Source organism: Rhincodon typus, chromosome 26 (genome assembly GCF_021869965.1).
Source record: "Rhincodon typus isolate 14 chromosome 26, sRhiTyp1.1, whole genome shotgun sequence".
NCBI classification, from domain to species: domain Eukaryota; kingdom Metazoa; phylum Chordata; class Chondrichthyes; order Orectolobiformes; family Rhincodontidae; genus Rhincodon; species Rhincodon typus.
This window is the reverse complement of record NC_063357.1, coordinates 32846775-32874259: the sequence shown is the minus strand read 5'-3', so window position 1 is coordinate 32874259 and position 27485 is coordinate 32846775. Positions and strand designations below refer to the sequence as shown.

At 39.2% G+C, this 27485-nt stretch overlaps 1 protein-coding gene across 3 annotated transcripts; it reads left to right on the top strand.

Moving 5' to 3' along the window:
• LOC109910827 (BAF chromatin remodeling complex subunit BCL7B) lies at nucleotides 1-26287 on the top strand. 3 transcript variants are annotated; one of them, XM_020510082.2, is made up of 7 exons: nucleotides 1-169; nucleotides 14695-14770; nucleotides 15510-15539; nucleotides 20631-20745; nucleotides 22926-23096; nucleotides 24497-24555; nucleotides 25911-26287. In XM_020510082.2, the coding sequence occupies exons 1-7, from the start codon at nucleotides 78-80 to the stop codon at nucleotides 26007-26009; spliced, it is 642 nt and encodes a 213-aa protein (XP_020365671.1). In that variant the 5' UTR covers nucleotides 1-77; the 3' UTR covers nucleotides 26010-26287. The 3 variants fall into 3 exon arrangements, with proteins under 3 accessions (XP_020365671.1, XP_020365670.1, XP_048468642.1); XM_020510081.2 differs by having other exon boundaries at nucleotides 24476-24555; XM_048612685.1 differs by having other exon boundaries at nucleotides 24476-24555; nucleotides 25877-25939.
• The last annotated feature ends 1198 nt before the right edge of the window (nucleotides 26288-27485 follow it).

The window sequence follows — 27485 nt, the reverse complement described above, 5'->3', positions numbered from 1 at the left end:
CCGGCTTGCGGAGCGGGGCCGTGCTTGTCAGGAAAGGAGATAAAGTTTTATTATTCAACAAAATCGCGGATGAAAAGATGTCGGGCCGGTCGGTGAGAGCAGAGACACGCAGCCGAGCCAAAGATGACATCAAAAAGGTTATGGCAGCTATCGAGAAGGTCCGAAAATGGTGAGCCGCTCTCCGGTAAATACTTTTATTGAAGGGGGAAAGACGACGCACGGGCGGGAGCAACGGCATCCGGAGACGGAAGTGATGTGAGGGACATTTGATTGACGGTATGTTCAGCCATTCAAGGACGACGGCGACCCCCGGTTCCTGTGGTAACCGCGTCTCGGGACTGACGAGGAGCTAAGGAGGCGAGACTTCCGGTTGTATTGCAGGACCTGGGTGGGCAGGGCCAGTTTGATTCATTTGCTGAAAGTCTCAGAATGAAGTCAAACCAATAGTAGAGTAGGCCACGTTCTGGAGCATTATTCTTTTCAAGAAGAAGAGCAGGCTGGCTTCTGTTCGTCCGCCAGACTTTTTTTTTAAACATAGCCCTAAGTGCCTAGTCGTAAATGGCCTGTAGTCTTGTTTAAAACTGAGGCCATCAGATAGTCAACGGAAGGTCTGTGTATCATTTCTCTGAGATGTTGGTAGAGCACTGTTCAAGGCATGCAGTTAAATTCCAGAAGTTCTTGTTACTGTTACACTATGGCTTGGAGAATCATCACTGATACAGTGGCTGCAGTCTCTAAATCACCTTCAAGAACAAGTGCTGTAGAAGCCTGTAAACATCACCACCTGCAAGTTCCCTTCCATGTCACACACCATTTTGACTTGGAACTTTATATTTGATCTTTTGCTGTGTCTGGGTTAATATGCCAGAACTCCCTAACAGCTCTGAGGGGGTCCTTACATCCTAACGACCCCAGCAGTTTAAAAAAGGTAACTCACCACCACTTTCTCTAGGGCAATAAATGCTAGTCAGTGATGTCCACATCTCAAACAAAAAAGGTTTTAATCTATGGTCTTGTAAATTTTTCTGTTCCTTCTCCAAACAAATTAAATAAGGACACTTTTGTCTCACTTTTGCAATTTATTTTCACTTATTCTGTGTTAGGAATCCAGGCTGCTGTGTTGCAACATACAAGTTTCTTCCACTTTCTCTCTCTGCCTGTAGGTATCTATCTCCTACAACGGCTCCCACTCTTGCTGTTGCAATCGAGCCTTTTACCTTAAAGTGCGCCAAATTTTTTATTCATTCATGGGAAGCAGCAAGACTAAGCAACATTTATTGCCCATCCCTAATTGCCCATAGGGCAGTTAAGAGTCAACCGCATTGCTGTGGGTCTGGAGTCACATGGAGGCCAGACCAGGTAAGAGGGCAGTTTCCTTCCCTAAAGGATGTTAGTGAACCAGATAGATTTTTCCTGACAATCAACAATGGATTCATGGTCAGCATTAGATTCTTAATTCCAGATATTTATTGAATTCAAATTTCACTATCTGCCGTAGACATAACTTGTCTCTGTTCTGTAAAGATTGTAATTTGGAGAATGTAATTTCAAGTAAAAATGCAGCACTTGGTTAAGAAACTAATAAGGGATGTCTTTTTCTGTAGTAAATTGACATACATAATAATCAATTGTATCTAGTTGATATAAAAGAAAAATACTGCAGGTGCTGGAAATCTGAAATAAAAAACAGAGGGTGCTGAAGAAACTCAGCAGGTCTGGCAACATCTTTGGAGCAAGAAAAGTTTTGAGTTCAGTATAGCTTCTTCAGAATGGAAAGGAGCTGGAGAATCATAGTTTTTAATGCTATTGATAGAGAGGGGAGGAGGAGCCATTGGAACAGATGGTGAATGTGCTCCAAAGCAAAAGATCACGGCAATGAAAAGGAGTACTAGATATGCAAAATAGGTGTAAATGATAGCTGTGAAAGTGAAAAAATGTGTCCACTTTGGTGAGATATGTATTTATTAGTTCCAGGAATTGGTTGGCACTGCCGCCTCACAGTGCCAGAAACGTGGGTTTGATTCTAACCTTGGGCAACTGTCTGTGTGGAGTTAGCACATTCTTCCCTTGTCTGCACCAGTTTCCATTGGGTGCTCTAGCTTCCTTCCCCAGTCCAAAGATGTGCAATGGCCATGCTGGAACTGCCCAGTAGTTACTAGGGATGTGCAGCCTAGATGGATTAAGTTTATTTCTGGAATAGTTAAACTCCATGTTGAGCCCTGAAGCTGTTAGCTCCCTAGGCAGAGGATGAGGTTTGTTTCTCCAGCTTGTGTTGAGCCTCACTGAAGCACTGCAGCAGGCCTGAGACAGAAATGTTGGCAAGGAACATGATGCTGTATTGAAGTGGAAGGCCACTGGAAGCTCAGGGTCACTTTTTAATAGTCGGAGCAGAAGTGTTCGGCAAAGTTGTTGCCCAGTCTACATTTTGTCTCCCCAATGTAGAATAGACCAGATTGTGAACAGTGAATGCAGAAACCTAATTGAATGAAGTGAAGATAAATCGATTTCACCTGGAACGTGTGTCTGGTCTTGAGGAGGGAAGAGATAAACGGGCAAATATTGTCCCTTCTGTCACTGTATGGGAAGGAGCAGTGGGGGATGTGGGGAGATGTTGGACATGGACCAGGGTGTCACAGAGGGAATGGTCCCTCCTGAATGATGACAAGGGAAGGGAGGGAATATTTGTCTGGTGGAGGCATTCTGCCGGAGGTGGGAATGGTGGCTTTTGATCTTTGTATGTACAGGCTGATGAGGTGTAAAGTGAAGAGAAAGGGGAGCGCTATCTTATTTGTGGGAGGGGACGGAAGGGGTGAGGGCAGAAGTGTGGCAAATGGATCGGTCACGGCAGTGGTCCTTGGCACAGGAAAATGTTAGACATTTCTGAGGCACCCGTGCAGATGGTGGCATCATCAGAACAGATGCGACAGAGAAGAAGAAACTTGGAGAATGGAATGGAGTCCTTACAGGAAGCAGGGTAAAATCAAGGTAACTGTGGGAGTCAGTGCGTGTATAATAGATATTGGCGGCCATCTTATCCCAAGAAATGGAAACAGACGTCAAGGAAGGGAAGGGAAGAGAGGAATCAGAGAAGAACCAGGTGAAGGTAAGTGCAGGGTGAAAATTGGGAGCAAAATTAATCATTTTTTTTCCTCCAATTTCAAACGAAAGAGAGAGACTGCATCAATTATGTCATTGATGTACCAAAGAAAGAGTTGTGGGTTGGGGACCTGAGTAGGACTGGAACAAGAATGTTCCACATACCCCACAAAATGATGAGCATAACTGGCACCCGTATGGATATCCATACCTTTGACCTGAAAAAAAGTGAGCGGAGTTAAAGGAGATGTTGTAAAAAGTGAGGATGAGGTTGGTCAGGTGGAGGGTTGTGCTGGTGGGTGGGGACAGTTCAGACCTTCTCTCAAGGAAGAAGCACAGAGCCCTCAAACGAAATTGCTGAGGAATAGTGTAGAGAGATTGCATGTCCATGGTGAAGAGGAGACGGCTGGTGCCCACCAGCAGTTCTTTAAAACTGACATAAAGCATCCAATGAGTTGTGAATGTAAGTGGGAAGGGATTGGACAAAGGGAGAAAAAATAATTGAGTCAATGTTGGATAAAATAAGTTCCATGGAGCAGGAACAGGTGGAAACAATGGGTTTGCTAGGGCAGTCCTATTTGTGGATTTTGAGAAGTAGACAGAAGAAGCTGTGTAGAGTGCTGGAGCTATGAGGTGTGATGTTGTTGGGAAGAAATCCCCAGATGAGGTGAGATTAGTGACAGGATTGGAATTAATAGTTTGCTCAGTGGTGGGGTCATGGTCTGGGGGCGATAGAGGAGGCATCCTAGAGCTGGTGCTCAGCCTCCACAAGGTAGAACTCAGTATGCCAGGAAAGAACAACAACACCCTCGTCCACAGGTTTGCTTTTAAAAAGCCAGGGTTGGATCTGAGAACAAAGAGAACCGTGAGGTCAGAGGGAGATAGTTTCTCCATTTCCCCTCATCTATTTTAACCTAAGGCAACCAATGTCACAACAAACAGGCAGATAAAAGGCCAGACCGAGAGGTCCAGTGGGAGGGAGAGTTTTAGAGGCGAGTGAAGAAGTCTCTGGGTTGGGGAGAGGACTTCTGCTTAAGGAAATGGTCCTGCAGGCGATGGTAATGGAAGAAGCATTTAATATCAGGTCATGTCTGAAATTCATTGAGGTGTTGGGCATAAGGGATACAATTAAATTCTTTGCTGGTACAGCATCAAAGAGTGGAAGGTCAGAAGGTTTGGCAAATATCCGACGAGCTGGGGTTAGAGGGTTTAGGGCAGCGTGGTGGCTCAGTGGTTAGTTCTGCTGTCTCACAACACAAGGGACCTGGGTTTGATTCGGGCCTCAAGCGACTGCGTGGAGTTTGCATGTTCCCCCTGTGTCTGCGTGGGCTTCTTCCAGGTGCTCCGATTTCCTCCCATAATCTAAAGATATGCAGGTTAAAGTAGATTGGTCATGGTAAATTGCCCATAGTGTCCAGGGATGTGCAGGTTAGGTGATTTGGCTATGGATAATGCAGAATTATATGTTAGGGGGTGGGTCTGAGTGGGATGCTCTTCGAGGGGCAGTATGGACACGACGGGCCAAATAGCCTGCTTCCACACTAGGGATTCTATATTATGAGGAAGGGATGGAGGTGGAGGGAATGGGAGGGGAGGAAGATGTCAAAAGAGCATGTGTAGCACTGAGTTGTTGCAGTTTGCATTCCTTAACACCTGAAAAGAGGAGAAAAGGTTTCTCGTTAAAATGTTGAATGAGCTGAAGAATGTAGTGAGACTCAAGGACAGAGATAGCATGAATTGGTGCTGATGGAAGAGCGGTCAAGGTTGTGCATGTGGCGGCACGTGGCACTGAAGGTGGATATCGGGATGTACTGAGAACAGCTGTCTGAGGAGCATTGTACATCAAAGAGATACCTCGGATCCTGCACAGATTTGAAACGAGGATTTGAAATCCACATCGGGTAAGTCTGATTCTGAGGCAGTCACTAAGGCATGAGTTGTGGCTATGTAAGCGAGTTTTGGCAAATACCTTCATCAATCAGGAGAATCAAACACAGATTTCTACCTTCCACAGTTCTTTGTTTTTATTTGACTTGTCCAAATTGCCATATTCCCAGTAAAACAATTATTCACTTTTGTAGACAATAACAACAGTACCTGTACTGACTCTGGGTAGACTGTTAGTATAAAGCCTCAGAGAGGTGCTAGGAATGTCGGGATTTGTACATGGTTATATTTTAAACAGTCGATTATTTCTAAAATGGAATGGAGTTGAAGGATTAAAGGGAATCTAATTAGCATTTCTTCCAGGATTTAAAGCCCATGTGATTTTATATTGCCATGGAGATAGGCTTTGGGAAAGGAGAAGTCATTAGGAAACCATTATAGGATCGGGTTGCAGGTTTTCCCAAGAGATTGCTGAACTTTACATACAGTGTTCAAGACTCTGAGAAAGAGAACAGATAGTCAGCCATTTGCTATTCAGTATGTGGAATGCCAGTGGCATCTCAGTTTCAGATTGAAGAGACCAAATTCATGAGGGTAAGGAACTGAGTAGCTTTGGACTGGTTTCTGGAGGATGAATTACCCACTTAAAAGACAGAACAAACTAAAGCTAAGGAGATGGATATCTGGTTTTTTGAAAAGGTAAATAGGGTATTTTGTTGTGCAGTAAATAGGGTGATAATTTATGCAACGATGTTTAGTCAGTGTGGCAGACTGGTCAAGTTATTTGTCCAGTTATCCACGAGCTGAGGCCAATGTCTGAGGATCTGGATTTGGTTCAAGACCCACCATACACCTGGTGGAATTTCAATTCAATGCAAATGAAAGTGTCAAACTATTGACTGTCATAAAAACCCATCTGGTTCACTGGAAGCAAATATGCCATCCTTGCTTGGTTAGGCCTTCATGTGACTCCAGATCCACATCTATGCTTCCTTTCTGAAATGGCCAAGCAAGCCACTCTATTCAAGCACAATTAGGAATAAGCAACTAACTAGAGAGGCAACTGCTGCCCTACTCAGTGACACCCACATCCCATGAAAGAATAAACACAGCTCTGTCACTGGTAATGTTGGGATCACTATGAGGTGATATATTAAGAGTATCACATAATGCTCTTCAAAAAAAAAGTAATGGGAACTTTTATATCCACATGACCAGGAAAATGTGTTTCTTTTGAATTTCTTTTTCCCTTTGCCAATGTAGTGTTGCAGTGTTGCACTGTACTAAACGGTCTGCTTAAATTATTTGCATAGTACTAAATTAGAGCTTGACTCATTGATTTTCTAATGTAGCGTTCAAAACCTATAATCACACAGTATTCCAGGAATCTAACCAGGGTTTTCTATAGCTGAAGCATGATTTCTCTTTCCTTGTATTCTACTCCTCTATCTACCTGCCATATATTTTTTTAATTCTCTCCTGGGGCATAGGTGTTGATGGCTGTCCAGCATTTATTGCCAGTCCCTGGTTGTCCTTGAGAAGATAATGGTGAGCTGTCTTCTTGAACTGCTGCAATTCACACCTGTTGGTCGAACCACAATGCCATTCGGGAAGGAATTCCAGAATTTTAACCCAGTGACAGTGAAGGAACAACAATATATTTCCAAGTCAGGGTGGTGAGTGACTTGGAGGGGAAGTTGCAGGTGTTCCCATGTATCTGCTGCCTTTGTCCTTTTGGATGGAAGTGGTGTGGGTTCAGAAGGTGTTGTCTAATGATCTTGGGCAAATTTCTGCAGTGTATCTTGTAAATTGTACATGCTGCTGCTGAGCACTGGTAGTGAAGGGAGTGGATGATTGTGGATGTGGTGCCAGTCAAGCAGATTGTTTTGTCCTGGATGGTGTCGAGTTTCTTGAGTGTTGTTGGAGCAACGCACATCCAGGCAAGTGAGAAGTATTCCATCACAGTCCTGATTTGTGCCTTGTAGATGGTGGACAGGCTTTGGGGAGTTAGGAAGTGAGTTACTCATTGCAGTATTCCTAGCCTTCGACCTTCTCTTGTAGCCACTGTACTTATATGATGAGTCTAGTTGAGTTTCTGGGCAGCGGTAACCTCCAGAATGTTGATAGTGGGGGTTTCAGTAATGGTAATGTCATAGAATGTCAAGGGGCAGTAGTTAGATTGTCTTTTATTGGAGATGGCCATTGCTGGCATTTGTTTGGTGTGAATGTTACTTGCCACTTATCAGTCCAAGCTGGATATTGTCCAGGTCTTTTTGCATTTGAACATGAACTCCTTCAATATCTGGGGAATTGCAAATGGTGCTGAACACTGTGTAATCATTGGTGGACATCCCACTTTTGACCTTGTGATGAAGGGAAGGTCATTGATAAAGCACTTGAAGATCGTTAGGCCTAGGACACTACGCTGAGGAACTCCTGCAAAGATGACCTGGAGCTGAGATGACTGACCTCCAACAACCACAACCATCTTCCTATGTGCCAGGTATGACTGTAACCACAGAGAGTTTCCCCCTTGTTTTGCATTGATTCCAGTTCTGCCAGGGCTCTTGATGCCACATTCAGTTGAATGTAACCTTGATGTCAAGGGCTGTCACTCTGACTTCACTTCTGGAATTCAGCTCTTTTATCCATATTTGAACCAAGGTTGTAAAGAGGTCAGGAGCTGAGTGGCCCTAGCAGATCCCAAAATTGGCATCAGTGAGCTGGCTATTGCTGAGTAGTTGCTGCTTGGTGACACTTTCTATCACTTTTACAGATGTTTGAGAGTAGACTTATAGGGCAACAATTGGCCAAGTTGGATTTGTCCTTTATTTTTTTGTACAGGAGGTTACTAGGCAATTTTCTACACTGTTGGGTAGATTCCAGTGTTGTAGCTGTACTGCAACAGCTTGGCTGTGGGTAAGACAAGTTCTGCAACACAAATCTTCAATACTCTTGCCAAATTTAAATGACCTGAGAGCCTGGACTGTCTGCTTAGACTTCCACTTTATCTAGCTTTTTGTTATTTATCTTTTTTAGGCCAAAAATGGAAGATCTCACATTTGCCCACATTGAAATCTCTTTGCCAATTCACTGAATGTATTAATATTGCTTTGTAATTTTGCACTTGTGTTTACACCACTTACAATACTATTTTTTCCTGTCATTGGCAATTATGGATATATGGCTGTGTATCCTATCCAACAAAGTTGTCACTGCATACAATGGAAAGTACCTTTTTTTTTGGAGCGTGCAAGTGATTTATTTAAGTCTGTAGCACATGTAAATTCTTTGCATGGCGAGTTAGAAACCAAATTTTATGTGCAGGTGTGTAGGAACATTGAGTTTGCTGCATGTCTGCACATCTTGCAAGGAACATTAGCAGTCAAGTCCTGCAAGCTATTAATCCAGTTCTCCATCTCCTTTCTTTCAGCCAATTTCCTTAGTAGGTCAACAATTTGCCTTCAAATCCATGAATTCCAAATTTGGCTAATGGCTCTTAGAAGGCATTCTATGAATGACTTCTAAAATCCATATGAATAACATCTGTCGATATTCTCTTGTCATTTAATTCATTCACCTCTTCAAAAAATTCAATCTGATTTGTTAGACATGACTACCTTTTACAGATCTATGCTTGCTCTTTGTGATCAACTAAAAATGCTGACATTATTTACTCACTTTGTTCTTAACCTTTAGACTGCATAAATTTCCCGACAGCAGAAATTAAAGTAGCTGGCCTTTAAGTCCCTGGTTTACTTTTCTCCCCTTTCTTAAGTAGCAGAGGGCAATACATGATTTTCCCATCTAAAAGAATAGTTTCTGAATCAAGAACACTTTGAATACCCATAGTTAGGGCTTTCCCAATGTTCTCGTCTACGTCCTTTAAAGCCCTGGGATAGAAGGGAACCTGGTCCATGGTATTACAGCTTTATTGCATTACTTTCTCTGTTATTGTTATCTTGTTTGTGGTAATTTTGTTCAGTTCTTGTCCCTGATTCAGCAATAGTTATGTTAGAATGTTTAGCATGCTGACCTCTCTACTAATTATTCATTTGTCTGCATTTGCTTATCGTTGATAACATCACTTATATTCATTTTCAAGGAGCCTACAATAGTTTTGATTGTTTGTTTTGTTTTCTTCCCGCCCCCTCTAATTCAAATGGAAAGTATTTTGTGTTGGCTTGATCTTCCTTGCAAGTTTTGTTTCATATGCCCTTTTGGAACTTGTCATCTGTTGGTGTTGCCACACTTTGCTTTTCTTTGTATCTGTACCACTCACCATGATCTAGACCTTTGTTTTGCACTTTTGTATACTACTATATTTTAGTCTTATGGTCTCTCTAGAGCATTTTGTTTCTAAAAACAAACCCAGATGTACTCCAGAAAACTTCTTAACATTTCCTGGTCGTCTTATACTAATTTATATGAAAAATTAAAATGCTTCATTAAAATCGCTCAACGACAGCAAATGGATCTACCCTCTTTCTTTGCAATATACGTTCAAATCATTCTGAGATGTCTTCCTTACTGTTGTAAGGTCAGCTTGTGATCTTCCCAATGTAGGATGTCCCCTTAATTATTTAATGTTCTACAACCGCTACATTATGCTTCTTGTTTTCCTCCTCCTCATCATCCACCCTCCATGGTTAAAATTCTGACTGTTTTTATCATCAGTCTTTTATCATCATCCTCTCATGGAGCAACTGCATTGTACCCCTTGGATATGATTACTTTTTCTAGTTCCTTGATTTCTAATTCACCTAGATTCCCTTACTGTATACGCTATCAATAACATCAACCCCAGTATGAGCCTGCGTTTTCAATGAGGCAGGACTGAAGTTTGGAGAAAACTGTCCTGAAATTCTGTGTTGGAGTGTGTCCAATTCATACATCAGTTTAGGGACTCTGAGCCAGACAGAATTGAGACAGATTCATCTACTGGAAACGTGTTCACTTGAGACAGTTTTGCTCTCCACAAATTTCTACATTTTGCAATGCAGATACACAACCTACCATATGTTATGCTCAGTTTTTATATTATTTATAACTACTGTATGTTTACATTCTAAGCTTTTGTTTTTTGTTTGAATTATATGTTTCAGAGAAATTAACCTATAAGCACAGAAGGAAGCTGTTTAGCCCATTGTGCCTATGCTAATTCTTTGAAAGGTCAGTCATGATTAATCCCATTGCCCTGCTGTTTGTCTGTAAATTTGTAGGTTTTCCAACTATATCTGAAATCAGCTTCCACCAGTTTTTCAGGCACAATATTCCATATTTCAGCACCTCAGCTCTTGAGTCGAGAAACGAATCCTCATCTTTTCTATAAATATTTTAACCATAATATTGAACTCATGACTTCTAGTTATTGAGCACCTTGCTAGGGAGATAGTTTTGCTTTGTTAAAAGCCTGAAATGTTGAAAACCTCTAATGTCACCTTTTAATGTATCTGCCCAAGAAGGACAGTACAGTGTTAACATTTCTTCTTCACTGATAATGTTCTGGTAAACGTTATTTGTACTCTTTCTAATGCCTTTACATAATCCTGAAGCATCCACAATTCTTTAGCCGAGACCTGAACAGTGTTTTCTAAAGTTCTAAACTAATCTTTATTTTTATGCTTTAATCCTTTATTTATAAATCCCAGTATCCTACATGCTTTTCAGTCACCTTATCAAATTGCCCTGCCAATTATTCTATAGTGACTTCCCATATTACTTCTCTGTGTGCATTGCTTTATATGTTTTTATATTGAACTGATTTCATAGTTCTGTCTGTGTCTTTCTGGAGTTATTAACTACCCTTTATCATAATCTATTTTACCAAATAATACATAAACTTAATGTTGTTCCCTGTATCAGAGTCTAGGTCACTTATAAAAATTGCAAAGCATAATAATCCCAACCTGACCCTAGGGGAACCCCACTGCAAACCATCTTCTAACCTGAAAATATCAGTTCACCGCTCTGCTTTGTTTTGTTTTATGTACCAATTTTGTATGCAAGCCACCATTTTAATTGCAGTGCTTAAATCAATATTGTTAGAACACTCGCTGATTTTCATTTATTTTTTGTTTTATTCTTTTTTAAATTTTGACTTGTAGCTGTGAACTAGTAATTGTGTGCTGAGAATGATGTGTAGACTTTGGGACAGCTTGTGGTAAAGAGAAAAGAACAACCAAATCAGCTTTTGTTTGTTTGTGAGGCCGGATCTGGAGGTTATTCACAAGCTGAATCTTGATCAAAAGGGCTCCTGCAGACACAGCGACCCCAGTAAGAATATTGTGTTTAAAAAATTTAGCAGAAGTTGGGTATTAACAAGGTCAGTACCTGGGAATTGGTACAAGCAAGTCTGGAAGAGACTGTGTTCAAAAAGATGGTAGTTGTTGAATTGGTAATTGAGGCCTCGGGAAGAAATGTTCAGTCTATCGGGATGGGATCAGAATTGAAGTTTTTTTTTTGAATTGTGTTTTCTCGGGGAGATGAGCTTGGCAGCTGACACCACAACATGAAGATTTAAATGTGCTCTGCCTAATCTGCCACACCACTTTTGGAAGCCCAGAGGGTAGGAAGCTGAGTTAGAAGTATTAATACCTATATCTGAGTGAACTGAGAAGATGACCTGAATTAGCAGTTCCAGAAAAGCAACCAGAGTCCACATCTAAGCATGTGAAACAACACATCATGAAAGCCATTTAAGTAATTTGGCCGGTTTTGTTATTTTGTTTGTACCTGAACTGTATTCATTTGTTTGTCTTTTATGTGAATGGGGGCAAAAGCAAATGTTTTGGATTTAAAGTTTAGGCATTAATCAGTTTACCTTGTTTAACTTTTCCTCTGCTAAAATTATTGTGTATTTAATAAATAGTTAAATTGTTTGCTTAAGATACCTATCTGGAATTAATTATTCACAAAGTTTGGGATTAGTATTGAAAATTCTGGTCAGGACCACTGGACTAACTATTAGGGTCTTGATGGTTTAGTTTTACTCCGTTGTCAATGCAGATGTGAAAAGACTGATTTTGTTTGGCTGTCCATCTCCGTATTGTAACAATATAACAGGCCTCCTGTGTAGTACTTTATCAAATGCTTTCTGAAAGTTTGCATGTACGTCTGTATGAACTTAATCAACCTTTCTTGTTTAATCAAAGAATTCAGTCAAGTTACTCAGGCATGATTTTTCTGCAAAAAACCCATACACGCTTCCTTTGATTAACGATTTCCTTCCCAAACAAAAGTTTATTTTATCTGTTAGTGGTTTCCAATAACTTCTCATTATTTCAATCTTGGAGATTGCTAATGTGACCAATTCCCCTACTATTCTATCTTTGCTCAGTTTAGCAACCTAGGATGCATTTCATCTGGATCAAGAGACAAATCAGTTTTCAGTCATTCAAATCTTTTTGTCATGTCTTTTCTATTTATTATTATCTATCCATAATTTCCCCCTAACAAAAACAGAAATAACTGGAAAAACGCATCTGATCTGGCAGCATCTGTGGAGAGAAGGCAGAATTAATGTTTCGCATCCAATGATGCTTCTTCAGAACCATTGAAGCAGCATTTGCAGTTCTTTCAGTTTTTCACAACTTCCCCCTTTTTTTTTGAATGTACTGCAGCAACAACAGTCACTCCTTTGTGAAGATACATGCAAAGCACACATTTAATACTTTTACAATGTTACTTGTCTCTACATGAAAGCTTTCTTCTGGTCTCTAATAGGATCAACCTTTTCACTAGCTAGCTGCTTTTACTTTATACCATATGTTTGGAAACAAATAAACTCAAATTTAAAAAGATACCAGCTCTCTAATGAGGTACGTGTCTCTTTATACACTTAACATATTTGAACAGGTTTTTTTATGACAGTGGAACCTGAACCCAGATATTGTGGTCTAGAGGGACATTACACCTGTGCCACAGACATCGACAAAGCACGAGTTCAGGCTTGTAAATTTCAATGTAATTGTGGGTCAAGACTATGCCCTCCAGCCCCTGCAGTGCTTACAATTTATATCATAATAAAATGATTTATGATTCAATTTAATTTTGCTTGCTAATCTTTTCTCATAATGTTTTTGTCTCCCTTATGAACTTTTCATTTCTCTTCTGTACTTTCCTTGATTTTTTTTTTAGTTATTAATTGAATTTTGCTCCTAGCATTTTTGGAAGTCTCCTATTTCTATTTCATTTTGATTTTTGTTTCCTTTTGTCATTAGAATGGACGAGCTGTGGATGCTGTAACTTCTCCTTTGAAAGGAATATGCATGGTTTTTACTTGGATTAGCTTTTCCTGAACGCCTTCCATTGCTCTGGAATAATAGACAAAGAAAAAGTGGAGGGAGACATAACTAGTGTGGATTAATATTGTAGTATTAAATCAAAATAATTTACTAACTGATGCTGGAAATGAGTCAATTTGTCTTTAAATGTGAAACAGAGAGAGAGAGATAGCTGTTGCAGTGTTGGGAAGATACATTATAAAGCTCAAAACATGAGAAAGAGATGGAGAAATTCTTCTGCAAATTTCAAAGGTATCTAATAAAAATGGGGTGGTAATATTCAAAAGTTTTATTTATTATAAAGTGACGAAAATATACCATCGAAAATGGTGAAGAAGAACTTTCATGGTCAATGACTTTAATCTGACAAGGAAAGAATTAGCGTTGGATCTGATGGATGGTTGTGGGAAATGAAGTGGAGTAAGCGGTGTAAGATATCATCTGCCCAACAATGGACATAACATAATTCCTTTTAAAGTAACTATGAAAACAGACCAGAAGACATTGAATTTTGAAAAAAATTCACAGCTAATTTGTGTGATTTAAGAGGGAGCGAGTACAGGTGAATTGAAAAAGATGATTCCAGGTAAAACAAAAATATGAAGAATACCTTTGACCTTGCTTAAACCAGGTCTCTGTTCATGCAGCCACATCATAATCCCATTTAGCAATTGTGCCAAATATCATTGTTATTAATGAGACTAATTTCTTTAATTCCAATGCAACATATTAGCAATTTTGTTTGAGTATATTACAGGTTAATTTTTAAAAGTTACATAAAAGATCTTAAAGTGTTCGTGGTATTGAAGCAACTTGTCCACATATTATACGTACTTTTATTTGTGCGAGCAAATCTCTTATGGGCTTGCCTTTGGCAAGCCCATGCTGCTAATCACTTGTTACAGTGGAGCCAAGATTTTGTTGGACCCTTTAAGGCAGCATGTCATAATTGTGGTAAATAACTAGTGAACTAAGGTCAACAAGAATTATATTGATTTTTGTTTTGGCAGATTGCCAGTAGTTGTAAATTTCTGGCTCTTGGTCAATCTGTAAAATTCCTTCAGCAACTACAATCGACACGAACATGATGTGACTAGGACCTTTTTTGTATATATTTTTAAAATAGTTCAGTTGCAATTTGTTAATATTTTACCCAATGTGACAGATTCTGACAATACGTGTATCAGATAATAGAAATTTAAAATCATAGAACTTAGATTTTTATGATGGAAGCTTTTTGTGACTGTCGTAACTGTAGTCTGCCTTTCTACCACTACCATGTGCTGTTTACAACATTTCTAACAGTCACCTGCGAAGGCTGTATCTTTATTAGTCTGTGTGGATTAACATGATATTTAGTAGAATTTTAAAGCGCACAGTTCCCTACAAATTCAGGTCATTGACAGCAAACTCTGAATTACCACAGGGAGAAGAAATGGGTGACGGTGGGTGATACATCATTGCGGATCTTCAAGTGGGTACCGGTGACTGACCCTAAAGAGGTAGGTAGAGATGAAAAATCACGCATTCATATTTCATGATTATTTAGTTAAATTGATATAAATTTTTTGTCTGTGTTTAATATCATGGATTTGGACCTACAACACAAAACAGCCCGACTTTAAAACTAAATGCCAGATATTGATATTGGAGCTAGGTTGCATTGTTGGAATAGGGAGCTTTAATTTGAGTACCTCATGCTGATACACAGAAAAATGTTCAATTTTTCAACGGAAAATTCACAAACCAAAAAGTAAGTTGAACTAATTCGTATTATCTCAGCCCCAGGGTTAGAGGAAAGGTAAATACTTCACCTCTTAAATATAATTGATATTGTCAACCAATCAGTTTTCCTTTTCTTCTGTATTATAAACTGTTGCGATGGTACAAAATTTGATATTCTTGCATTTGTCCTGATAAGTGCAAGATGTAGCTTTGAAAGCATGTCTCTGTTCATCAATATTCTAGTCCTGATCTATCGGGAGACTCAGTATTTTCTCAAGATCAGGCGTGATAACGCACCCTGTCTGTTCCACTTAAAACAAAATCAGTGTACAATCGGACAAAGTCAGCATAATTTTTTTCAAGGGAATCATGATTTAAAAAATATTAGAGTTCTTTGAGAATGTAACAAGCTTTGACAAAAGTGCTTAGTGATACCAGCAGTCACCTAAGAATCAAATGCTCTAATTGATAATTGACATTCAATTGACTTTTTGATTTTTCTCCTTGTTTCCAAAGGATATCCGAGCTCCCCGAATGGCTCAATTGGTAAGTTTACCTCTTATTTATTTTTTCACAGAACATGGCTGGTTCAGCATTTATTGTCCAACCCTGATTGCACTTGAGAAAGGTTGGTGGTAAGGCACCAACTTGAATTACTGCTGTCCATGTGGTGTAGATACATGCACAGTGCAGTTAGGAAGAGACTTCCAGGACTTTGCAACAGTGAAGGAACAGCAATTATACTACCAAGTCAGATTGGTGTGCGGCTTGGTGCGGAGCTTACAGGTGGTGGTTCCTCCTTGTCCTTTTAGAGGCTTATGATTGCAGGTTTGGAAGGTATGGTTGAAGTAGCCTGGGTGAGTTGCAGCAATGAACCTTCCAGACCAGGAGTATTTGGTTAGAAACCTGAACTGCTTATTCAAAACTGAGAAAGTCTAAGGTCTCGGCTGTAAATGCGCTGCTGCATTGGTTGTGAAGGAGGTAAATGTTGAAGGTTGTGTTTGGGGTGCTGGTCATGAAAGCTGTTTTGTCCTGGATGATGTCAAGTTTCTCAGGTTTTGTGGAATTTGCCAGTGGAACGTAGTCCAAACCACTCCTGGCTTATGCCTTGTCCATGGTGAATAGGCTTTGAGGAGTCAGGAGAAAACTTGCATTCTTCGGAATTCCCATTCTGTGCTATATTCTTGTATCCACAGTATTTATCTGGTTTATCCAATTCAGTTTCTAGTCAATAGTAAATTCCAGGACATTGTCAAATTGCCAGTATCAATGGTCATTACCTGGCAATTGTGTGGCTTGAATATTACTTGCCTCTTATTAGATTAGGACTGGATGTCATTCAGATCTTGCTGTATCTGGATATGAACAACTTCAATATCTGAGGAATGCTGTGATCCCAGCTGATGCTATTATCGGATAGGTCAGATCCCAGAATGAAATCTGGCTTGATGAATTATATGTTTTTTTAAATTTTAATTTAAAGTGGTCATCTATTACTGAAACATAAGCACACAAGATCTTGGATTTAACAATAAAATAGTTATTCGTTATACAAAAGAAATAAAAATAAAACAAATCAAACTATCTGCATATAATGCATTTTGAAAATTTAACAAAATATGGCGAAACGAAATCCCATCTACTCCCCAACACAACTTCACAGTTACTCAAAAAAAAAGATAAATCTCCATTCTGTATCAGATCTGTAGGTTTTACTTAACTGCTTCTCACTTTCAGTCCTGTGAACGACAAAACCTTTTCTTTTGACATTTACAGCTGAGACCTTAGACTTTCTCAGTTTTGAATAAGCAGTTCAGGTTTCTAACCAAATACTCCTGGTCTGGAAGTTTTCAAAAACTATGCTGTCACTGAGGTAAATTATTTCCTTAACTGCACTAAATCATGGAATCTGTACAGTGCAGAGAGGCCATTTGGCCCATTGAGTCTGCATTTAATGCCCGAAAGAGCATCCCACGTAGGCCCAGCATTCCCCACCCTATTCCTGTAACTCTGCATTTACCTTAGACTAATCCACCTAGCTGGATACCTGTGGGCACTATGCAGCAATTTGGCATGGCCATTCCACCTAACCTTCACATCTTTGGACTATGGGAGGAAACTGGAGTACCTGGTAGAAACCCATGCAGACGTGGGGAAAAGTGTGCAAACTCTACCAGCTTTGGGTGACTGTGTGTCGATTCTAGGTCCCTACTGCTGTGAGGCAGCAGTGCTAACCACTGAGCTCCAGTGCTGCCATTGAACATTTCCTTTTCCTAGGAGAGACCATGCTTGCATCTGACTTCAGTCAAGTCTCCTTTGAGCTGACACCAAAAGCTTTTGAAATAAATTTTTAAAAAAGTTTGCTTATCCCAGACTGTGGCTAAGCTAATGACTTAATGTTTTCTCTCTCTGGCCATAAACCCTAAAGTATAAACAACCTTCCATTAACACTCCAGGAAGCAGTTACTGGTTTACATATCATGGTTCTGGAAAAACTAATCTAGTTAGTTTTTAAACCCCTTCACAAAAATAAATCATCATTCACATGCCACCAGTTTAAAAGTCAAGCCTTATCTCTCTGTATTTCTATAACAGATATATCTTGGTCTGTCTCTATCTCCGACCAGGCCTGGAGAAGCCGCATTACTCTTGTGCAAACTCCGCTCATTTCACTTCACCATTGGTAGCCATGCCTTCAGCTATTCCATAGATATCATAAAAATTCACAGCATGAAAAATGGCCATTTGGTCCTTTACGTCTTCACTGGAGGTCAGAGAACTATCCAGCCTTATTCCACATTCTGGCTCTTGGTCTCTACCCTTCAGCTAAACTTAATACTTTTTAAATGCATCAAGCATTTCAGCTTCTACCATGTTTGCAGGCAATATGTTTCACTTCCTGCCACTCTCTGAATGAAAACATTTCCCCTTGAATATTCTCTACGTCTCGTACTTATTACCTTTAAATCTAAGCTCCCCTAATTATGAGCCCCTCAGCCAAGGAATTTGGGCCTTCACAGCACTCCTGATTAATTTTATGCACTTCAGTTAGTCTCCTCTGTTCCAAGGAGAACAACTAATGACCAAACTATCTTGTCTTTCCTCATAGACAAAATTATCCAGTCCAGACAATATCTTTGACAATATGCTTTGTGCCTTTTCTCATGCCATAACCAGAACTGCATGCTGTATGTCATCTGGTGTAGTGCAATCTGCGACTATACAGTTCTAGCATAATCTCCTTGCTCTATGTCTTGGCTAATCTAGGCAATAATGCCATATGACTTCTACACTACGTCATTATCTGTCCAGTGATCTTCAGGGATCAGTGGGCATATGTTCATTCTGTTCCTCTAAACCTCTTGGTATTATACTAGTCATTGTGTGTTCCCTTGACTTTTAACCTTTTCCAAATGCATTGAACTCCACTTCCCATTGTTTTTTATTCAACCTGACTAGTCCATTGACATCCTCCTACAGTTTGTAGCTTTCTTCTTCATTATCAACTACATTTGCAATTGTTGCATCATCTGCAAATTTCATTATACCATCTGTGTTCAAATTGAAATAATTGAGGAAGTACAAAAACAAGGGGTGTAGTACTGAACCCAGAAAACATTGTTGATCATCAACCTTTGCTTAATATACCTGAGTCATTCAGATTTGGCTCCAGCTTGTCACTTTGTCTTGGATTCCGTGGACCTTTACCTCTGTGGCCAGTCTGATATGTGGGACTTTAACAAAAAGATTGCTAAAATCCATCTGAACCACATTCAATACACTAATCCCGTGACAATTCTCATTACCTTGTCAAAAAATTCAATCATATTAATAAGACACAACTTTCCAAAAAGAAATCCATGCTTACTAATTAAGCATGGTCAGGAAGGTATATGGCATACTTGCCTTCAACAGACTTTGATTAATCTACTATCTTTCTGAAGATAAGTTAAGACTTGTACTGTCCCATATAACCTTCCCAGTAATTTTCCCACCTCTCTTTATAGGTTAAGAAAATATCTTTCCTGGATTTTACTCGTCAATATGTTTTCATGACTCTTATTTGTTTTCCTAGTTTCCTTTTAATTTCATGCCTTTAAGTCCTTTAGGTTTTCTGCATTTTGCCCTCTTTATCAGTAATTAGCTTTCATTTTTCTCTGTATTTTCTTTAAGGCCTGTGATATGCAAGGTTCTCTGGATTTGTCACACCCTTTATCTTTAATGGAAAATCTTGCTATGAAGTCTCTCAATCTCTTATTGAATTCCTCCCACTGATATGTCATTGCCTCACTTTCAAATAAATGTTTATCATCAATTTTAGCTACATCACACCTCATTTGGATCCTGAATACCAGAATTCCTACCCAATACCTTGATCTTTTTGCCTCTTCCACCTCTTTTAGGATACTCCTTGAAACTTCTTAGACTGAGCTTTTAGTCACCTTTCCTGATAATTTCTTCATTTGTTCAATCATTTTTTTGTCAGCTTTAATAAGCTCCTTTTAGGTGCTTAGGGAAAGTACTGTATAAATACAAGTTGCTGTTGTTAAATGAGGGCTGAAGGGTACTGTCGATTCCTTTGTTGTCTTATTGAAGAGCAATTGAAGAAATTGCTTTAAACTGATTAGGCATCTCATTACTTTATCTGAACTATCAACACCATTTCTCCCCCAGCAAGCCACCCTGCCCCCACCAACTATTGTATAAATGCTGTGCCCTCCACATTTCACATTACTTGTGATGAAGAGTCATCTAGATTCGAAACGTTAGCTTGCTTTCTCTCCATTGATGCTGCCTGACCCACTGTAATCTCCAGCATGTTTTGTTTTCAGTGCAGAAATTAAGTGTTTAATTCAACTTGTCCCTGCCACTTTGCACTGCATTTGTAAAGGAAAGTCTATTGTTACTATGATGTGCCATCAGCTCGAAATTCTTTTTATTGTGGGGGTAATTGCACCTCGGATACCATGGTATTAACCAACTGTACGTTCTATTGACGTTTAGTGGAGGCGTACCAGGGATGGAAGTGTAAGGGTCAAAAGATGGATCAAGGCACAAGGGAGGAAGTATTTATTAGAATTACTTTCATCAGTCTTCTGTTGACTGAATGTAATAAAAAGTTAACCGGAATTACCTGCAAATACATTTCTAGTGAAAAAATGTGCAAGGTTCAATTTCTGTATGGTGGGAAGAATGAAGAATAAATTTAAAAAATGCTTTGCTTTTCTGTACAAGCTGTTTTCTTTTCTACACCCTGTCCTGTTTAAAACAAAACCTGAGTACAATCAGACAGAGTCAACATGGTTTTATTAAAAGGGAATCATGATTAATAAATTTATTAGAGTTTTTTGAGGATGTAACAGGCTGTGGCAAAGTGCTGCAGAGATCTGTGTTGGGGCCTCAACAAATTACAATCTATATCAAAGAAACCTCCTGTGTTATAACCAAATAAAGACAGATAGTAAAGGAAGTTGTGAGGAGGATGCAAAGATATATAAGTAGATTAAATAAGTGGCAAAAAATTAGCAACTGGCTTATGATGTTGGTAGATGTGAGATTGTCTACTTTGTCAAGATGAATAGTATAGCACTGGGCTTGACGGACGTTATGGCCTACTCCTTTTCTCTACGTTCTTAGGACAAATCAAAATCGAAGAACAGTCTTGAAACAAAAAGTACAAAGGGAGACAAAGGCTTCCAGCTGCTGCCTGTTTCGGATAATAGCTCTTCTCCCATCCTCCTGGAACTGAATGGTAAGTGTGTTTAAACTATTCGTGCTTGATGCTCTGAGATGACCTTTTGCATGTAGTGTTTTAATTTTTGTTTACAATTAAATGGCTTGTAAAATAACTTCTGAGGGCTTCAAGATTCACACCTGAAGTAGAGGACTAGAGTTACATGAAGGTCAGACCTGGATGGTAGATACACTTTCCTGAAAATAGTTAAGTTTTTCAAGTCTACTTTTTCTCCCATTGTAATTCCACATACTACCAGATTTTGGACAATTAAATTTCCCAACTTGCCATAGTGGAATTTGAGATGTTAATCTAGTTCGGTACCATAATAACTCCACCACTTCACCATTAGTGTTGATTGGTAATGAACTGTTTAAAACAAAATCTTATCATTTGACATTTTCATGTACAATGTCATATTGCAATAGGACAGTTTTCTTATTCCAACACACAGTAACTTTGTCAGCATAATACCACCAAAAGATATGATAAGAACAATAATATTTCTGTCAGAAATGCTTGTTGTTACAACATTAATTCATCACCTTAAATTAGACTCGTGATTGGTTCCTAAATGTAACCAGCAAAATATCCAATTGATATAAAAGGCTCAAAAGACAATGTCAAAATCTGAAAAAGCAGAGCTTATGAATAAATTTCCTCAAATTTGATAAAGTGAAAGTGTCATGAAACTCCATTGAAATGTAATGTCAAATCTAATTTGAAAGGAATGGCATAGGGCATCTGTAGTGCATTAGGCAGCATCCTTATCTCTGAGCCAGAAGTAACGAATGAGCGCCAACCTAGGACTTGGTGGCCAGGGAAGGTGTGATCATAGTAAGGCCAATCAGACTGGCAGACTGCAACTTCTCCCAACACACCATAATGGCAGATGGTAAGAATGAGAAAGATTCCTGACCTCCTTGTGATGGAAAGAACTTTTGAGCCTCTACCAACGTTATCCATAGCTCCAGAAAACAGCATGCATGCAAACATGCATCCTGCTGCAGCAGCCATAACTCCTTGACTGAACTATGACATACCACCACCATAAGCAGAGAAGCTAGGGAATAAATGCAGGATATATAACTGAAAATATGAAATGATTGATCTCTAGCGCAACTGGTGTTGTGATCTTTGTTATGTTCGCTACAAATTAAATACTAGTAAATGGACTATTTCTTTGGAAAAGTAACACAACGTTAGCTCAGTGAGTAAATGCACTGAATGATACTGAACCCAAACGTTTGAAATCTAATTATTGATCTGCATCTAGTTTTATGGTATCAGTGGCGTCAGTATGCAAAAAACTGTATTTGGTCAAAGTTCTTAGACTAAGGAAGAAGAAACATTTGGCAGGAGTGTTCGTATGGATTGCTTACTGTCTTCAACTTGAAAGAAGTTCTGAAGAAGAATCGTGATGGACTCAAAACATTAGCTCTGTTTCTCTCTCCACAGATACTGCCAGACCTGCTGAGATTTCTCCAGCATTCTCTGTGTTTGTTGACAGTCTTCAACCCCTTTCTTACTCACCACCCAAACGCCTGCTCTTCTCTCAGAATGACTGAACGAAATGCAATAAAGGGCTCAAAGTGAGGACAGGGTTTAGGTTTGTTATTATCACACCCATTGTTATCTGGACTGCCGATACTAACTGGCTGTATTTTATGCAGTAATTGCCAGATTGAGCTCTTCCTTCAATGAAGAGATGGGTGGACTCCTACAGTGGCACTATTTAATAACAACCACATTCAACTGTGCAACACAAACCTGCAAATGCAATAGCCATTTCTCAGCTTAATCTTAATTCCAGTTACTTGATCTGATTGAGCGTCTTTGTGGGGCTCTATGATTAGCCTTAAGGTCACTGAATTAAGTGTGGAGAAACCTTGGGATTGGAAAGAACAGAGTTTAGCTTGGCTTTGATACCAGATATTGCAGAAGAGCTTGATGGCGTTTACTGTCCAGACTCATGCAGGAAAAACGGTCACTGGGAAGAGATAAGCATCTTGGTCACCTAACCTTGCGGGAGTCAGTGTCTCCAGGGAAGCAGGATCAGAAATTAGGGAAAAATCTATTAATTTGCTTTTTTATGACTTTAATAGGCATACATTGTACCTAAACAATTGGATTTTTTTTTCTTGCTTCTAATGATTATTTCAGATTGATTAAAGTGTGACTGCTTTTTAATCTTTCAGATGAGACCAGTAATCAGAGCTCCTTGTCAGATGCCTACCAGGTAAAAGTGGACAGCAGTACAAACTCGAGCCCCAGCCCGGAGCAAAGTGAACCTGTCAGCCCAACGCTTCTGTCTGATTTTAAAGCAGATGACTCTCAGCCTCCCATGCTTGGGCAGGAAAGCATGGAAGGTATGGAGAGCAATAGGAATTATATTGGCTGTTACTGTGTAATCAGTGTGGATATACAAAATTTTCCTTGATTAGTTAATTGGAAGACCATTCAGAGCAGATTGCAGATTGTGCTGAGTTGTCAGAGGTGCCATGTTGTCTTTAAAATGATTCATCACCATGCTAGGTGACAGCATCAGTGGAACCTCCGATGAAGCGATGTTATTCTACTCCGTTTGGAATTTATACTGTCCGGTCCGTTATGGTGAGTTCTGTCATTTCTGATTTTGATCTGTATGGTTTTGTACATGGGGTCCAATTCTGTATGTTTGTTGATTGAAGTATGGGTGGAGAACCATGCCTCTAGGAATTCCTGTGTGTGTCTTTGTCAACTAACACATAGAATTGGACACCATGTACAAACCCATACAGATCAAAACGGAAATGACAGCACTCACCATAACGGACCGGACAGTATAAATTCCAAGCGGAGTAGAATAACATCGCTTCATTGGAGGCTCCACTGATGATGTCACCTAGCATGGTGATGAAACGTCTGAACATAAACAAGCCAGCTTGGCGAGCAAATCAACAACCTCATCCACAACCTGAGCTACAGATCTTTGCCAAAATTCCAATTGATGTTCTCGATTTGTCCTCACGACACACACCTGAGACACCCCTGTGGTACCATTCAAGGTGATCAGCTTGCTAACACTAATGAAGAATGTTTAGAGCCATTAGAGATACTGGAGGTTATTAGGTGTTCGTGGAATTGTATGAGCCAACACCCTTCTTACAAGTGGGATGAAAAAAATAACTGTCCTGTTGTTTGTACGTACACAGTAATAGTGATATCATAGAACTCCGTACTCAGCCTTCATATCTTTCCTGCAGAAAACATTGACTCTCAACTAGGGTGCAGTTCTATCAGTAGTGCAGTTCTTCCTTGGACTAGCTTACCTCAATCATCTTTCTCAACACTAATACCAATTATTCCAACCGAGATCATCTAACTGAGCCTAGGCTGTGAGTGTCAGAAAGCTATTCCATTGTAAATGGATAGTGATTCAGAGTGGGAGCCCTGGATGATTACCCTGAAGCCATTGTGTGTTGTTTCTATGTATGGTCTCAGCATTAAAATCAGCGAGCTTTGTTTAACAGGAAATAGTGGTTCTGTTCCTCGCTAATTCATTTGTAATTTCATCCATCAATAAAATAGTTTTATCCCCCTGATATTTTTAAGAAAGTGCAAACTGATTATCCAATTTCCAAGTTATTTTAGTCAGATTCTCACGGTCTTTCCTCCTGCTAAGATCCCGACCATTTTTTCTGACTCTTATTCAGCAAGTGGACATTTATGGCTAGTGCAGTTGTAATTTCTCAATTCTCTCTCACAGAACCTTCCCTTCCTTCCTCAGAAGTAGGAGATGACCCTCCAATGCTTACAAAGGAGGAGCTCGTTCCCTTGCAGCCTCAGGTAAGCCAGGAACCAATTGTGTGTACACCTACTTATAGGGAAGACTGAGCTTGTGTATGTTTTAGTGTAGTTGTTAGAACGAAGCACACATTTGAGTTAAGCTTCAAATCCAAATTTAAACTTTTAAAATGGTACTTCTTCTACTTTGATTATTTAGCTCAGTTTGAACATGTATAAGTTAAATGTGCAGATCCCAACATTTTAATTTGGAAAAGCACACAGACCAATGAACAAAAGTCAAATCTTAGGCAGGGTGTGCATGCTACCATTATCATTTTGCTGTAAATATCCCTGATTCAGTGCCAGGCCAAATACCGTGTAGGCACAGTGGAAGAGGAATGATTAACTCCTAACAAACAATATGTGAACCTGGTAGAGAAATTTGACTCGTGTTGCAAGGCCATGGTTTCCAAATTAAGATGACACATCCCAACATATTTAATGCTTACCAGAATAAGTGGTTTAAATCTTTATAGAGGATGGAAAAAATATTGAGTTTTAGCACTATGAGTCTTTAGGATTTGAACTTTCTGGTGGTCTAATGGGTAAATGCTGTGAAAATTGGGAAGCTACATATTCCTTTAGTTAGGAAAGGAAAATTGGCTTAAGTTACCAATCATGTGGTCTCTGCTGTAAAGTGAATATTGTGGAGGGACAGATGGGAAAATCTTGCTCTGATGATTTCCATGGTCAGTTATGCTGCAGAATCCTTGTTTTTAGTCTTGCACAACAATAACCACTTTAGTAAGTACAGAAAGCAGTGCAACAGCTAGGATCAGTAAGTTGCAGAGCAGGATAGAAATTTGGAAAGTGATGCTATCAGCAATATTGATCCAGAGAATTGAGCAATAGCTTATCATTTTTGAGTTATTTTGTTCTTTGCAAATTTATTCTCTTAGAAGTATTAAAAAGGCATTGTCAAAATCAAACTAAAAAGTGGTACTAGTCATTTCCAGAGTCCAAGGTGGGTAGTTTTTTTCTGGCTGTCCATCTCGAAATTGTTGTATACCACTGGCATTAAACTTATTTTTAACAGTAAAGCTAATGTATTGGGTGATTCAAAATAAGCAAATTCTTTTGTGAATTCAATGAAGAAAATGTTTAAGCAGTTGGCTGAAAATTTCACTGGATCATAGAATTTTGCTGGGAAAGAATTAGTCTCGGATTAAGCAATAGTGGGATTCTCCTTTTTTTTTCAGCATTTATTTCATAGGGACCCATTCAGAATGTTAAACAGATCTTGGTTTTCAGTGAATTTTTATTTCAACAAAATTTTGTAGTTTTAACAACAAAGCTTTTAATGTACTTTTTGATTTTTCAGATCAACTCTTTTTTTTTTTAAAATTTGTTACCAGGTCGTGGAAGAGGAGGATGATGAATATTCAGGGGCACCGCCACTGAAGAGGGTATGCACTGGACAGAATGCTGTGACCCAGCCAGTAACTGAGAGCTAACCCAGAATCTCAACTTGGCTCTTTGCCATGGTACAATCTGACTTGACCATCACACAACTGACTGACTTTGAAGAATGATATTTATTTTCTACTTTTAATGAATTGTGATGGTTGTGACTTTGGAGTCTGATTTATAATGTTTCTGTATTGCAGGATGATGTCCCTTTTGTTGGGTGTAGTCCATGGCTCCACTGGGTCTTCCTAGTTGAAGACACTTTTGTATTGATGGTGTCAAAAGCATAACCTAATATAAAGGATATGCTCTGCTCGCCTCTGAATTATGTCTATCATTTGGTTTTCATCAATCTTCAGATTATGTATTGGAAGCATGGAAGCAAGAAAGTATGGGCTTCCTTCTTATTGACCCCTACAGGGATCGATTGCACACTGCTACAGTGTAGAGGGTGGAGCGCAGACTTCAGGATTGCTCTTTTTGGAGCCCTAACATCAATATGAAAGTGCCTTGACATTGAAGTGCCTCCAATCTTAATCAAGGTTAAATGAGCTGATTGATGACAGATTTTTGTTAATGTTGCTGCTTGACTCTATCTTTAAATTTTCAGTCTTGATCCTGAAATCCTCCTTGTGATAAGAAGTTGCGCTTTATCATTTGTATCCAAGGAAAGCACAATAGGGTGCAGTTTAAAAAAAAAAGTACTGTTGAGGTTGTATGGTTATATGGAAGTATTTAGTACAACATAAGAACTAGGAACAGGAGTAAGCCATGTGATTCATCAAGCCTGCTTTGCCATTCAGTAAGATCATGGATGATCTGATCTTGGTCTCAGTTTCACTCTTCTGTTTGTTCCTCATAACCCTTGAGTCCCTATAGTTCAAAATTCTGTCTTTCTCAGCCTTGAACATATTCAAGGATTTACAGTGCTGCGGGTAGAGATTTTTTAAAGATTCTCGTTTATCTTAAAAGGGCAATCCATTATTCTGAAACTATACTTCCTGCTTCTAGATTCCACAGGATGTTGTGTTCCAATAAGAACATCTCTCATTTTTCTAAACTCTGAGTTCAGGCCCAACCTTTCTTCATAAAATAACCCAAAAAGTAAATATACAAGTATATTTAAAAATGCATTTTCTGGAGCTCATTATTTTAATAAATTTTCTTCAGTGAAAAAGAATGGAAAATCTTGTGGAAGAACAGGTTTCCTTTTTAAGTTGATGTTGGCCTTTACTGTATCTTTTGACAGATATGGAAAATTTTGCACTTAATTTTCAATGATACTGAATCAATTTTCTATACCTTGTTTAACCAGGACTTGCATTTTTCCCTGGGGAGAGCACTATAGTGGATCATAGATGATTTATATATACATAGAACAGTACAGCACAGGAACGAGGCCTTCGGCCCACAATGTTGGGCCAAAAATGACACCAAATAAAACTAATCCCTTCTGCCTGTCTTTGGTCTATATCTCTCCATTCCTTGCATATTCATTTGCTTATCTAAAAGTCCCTAAATGC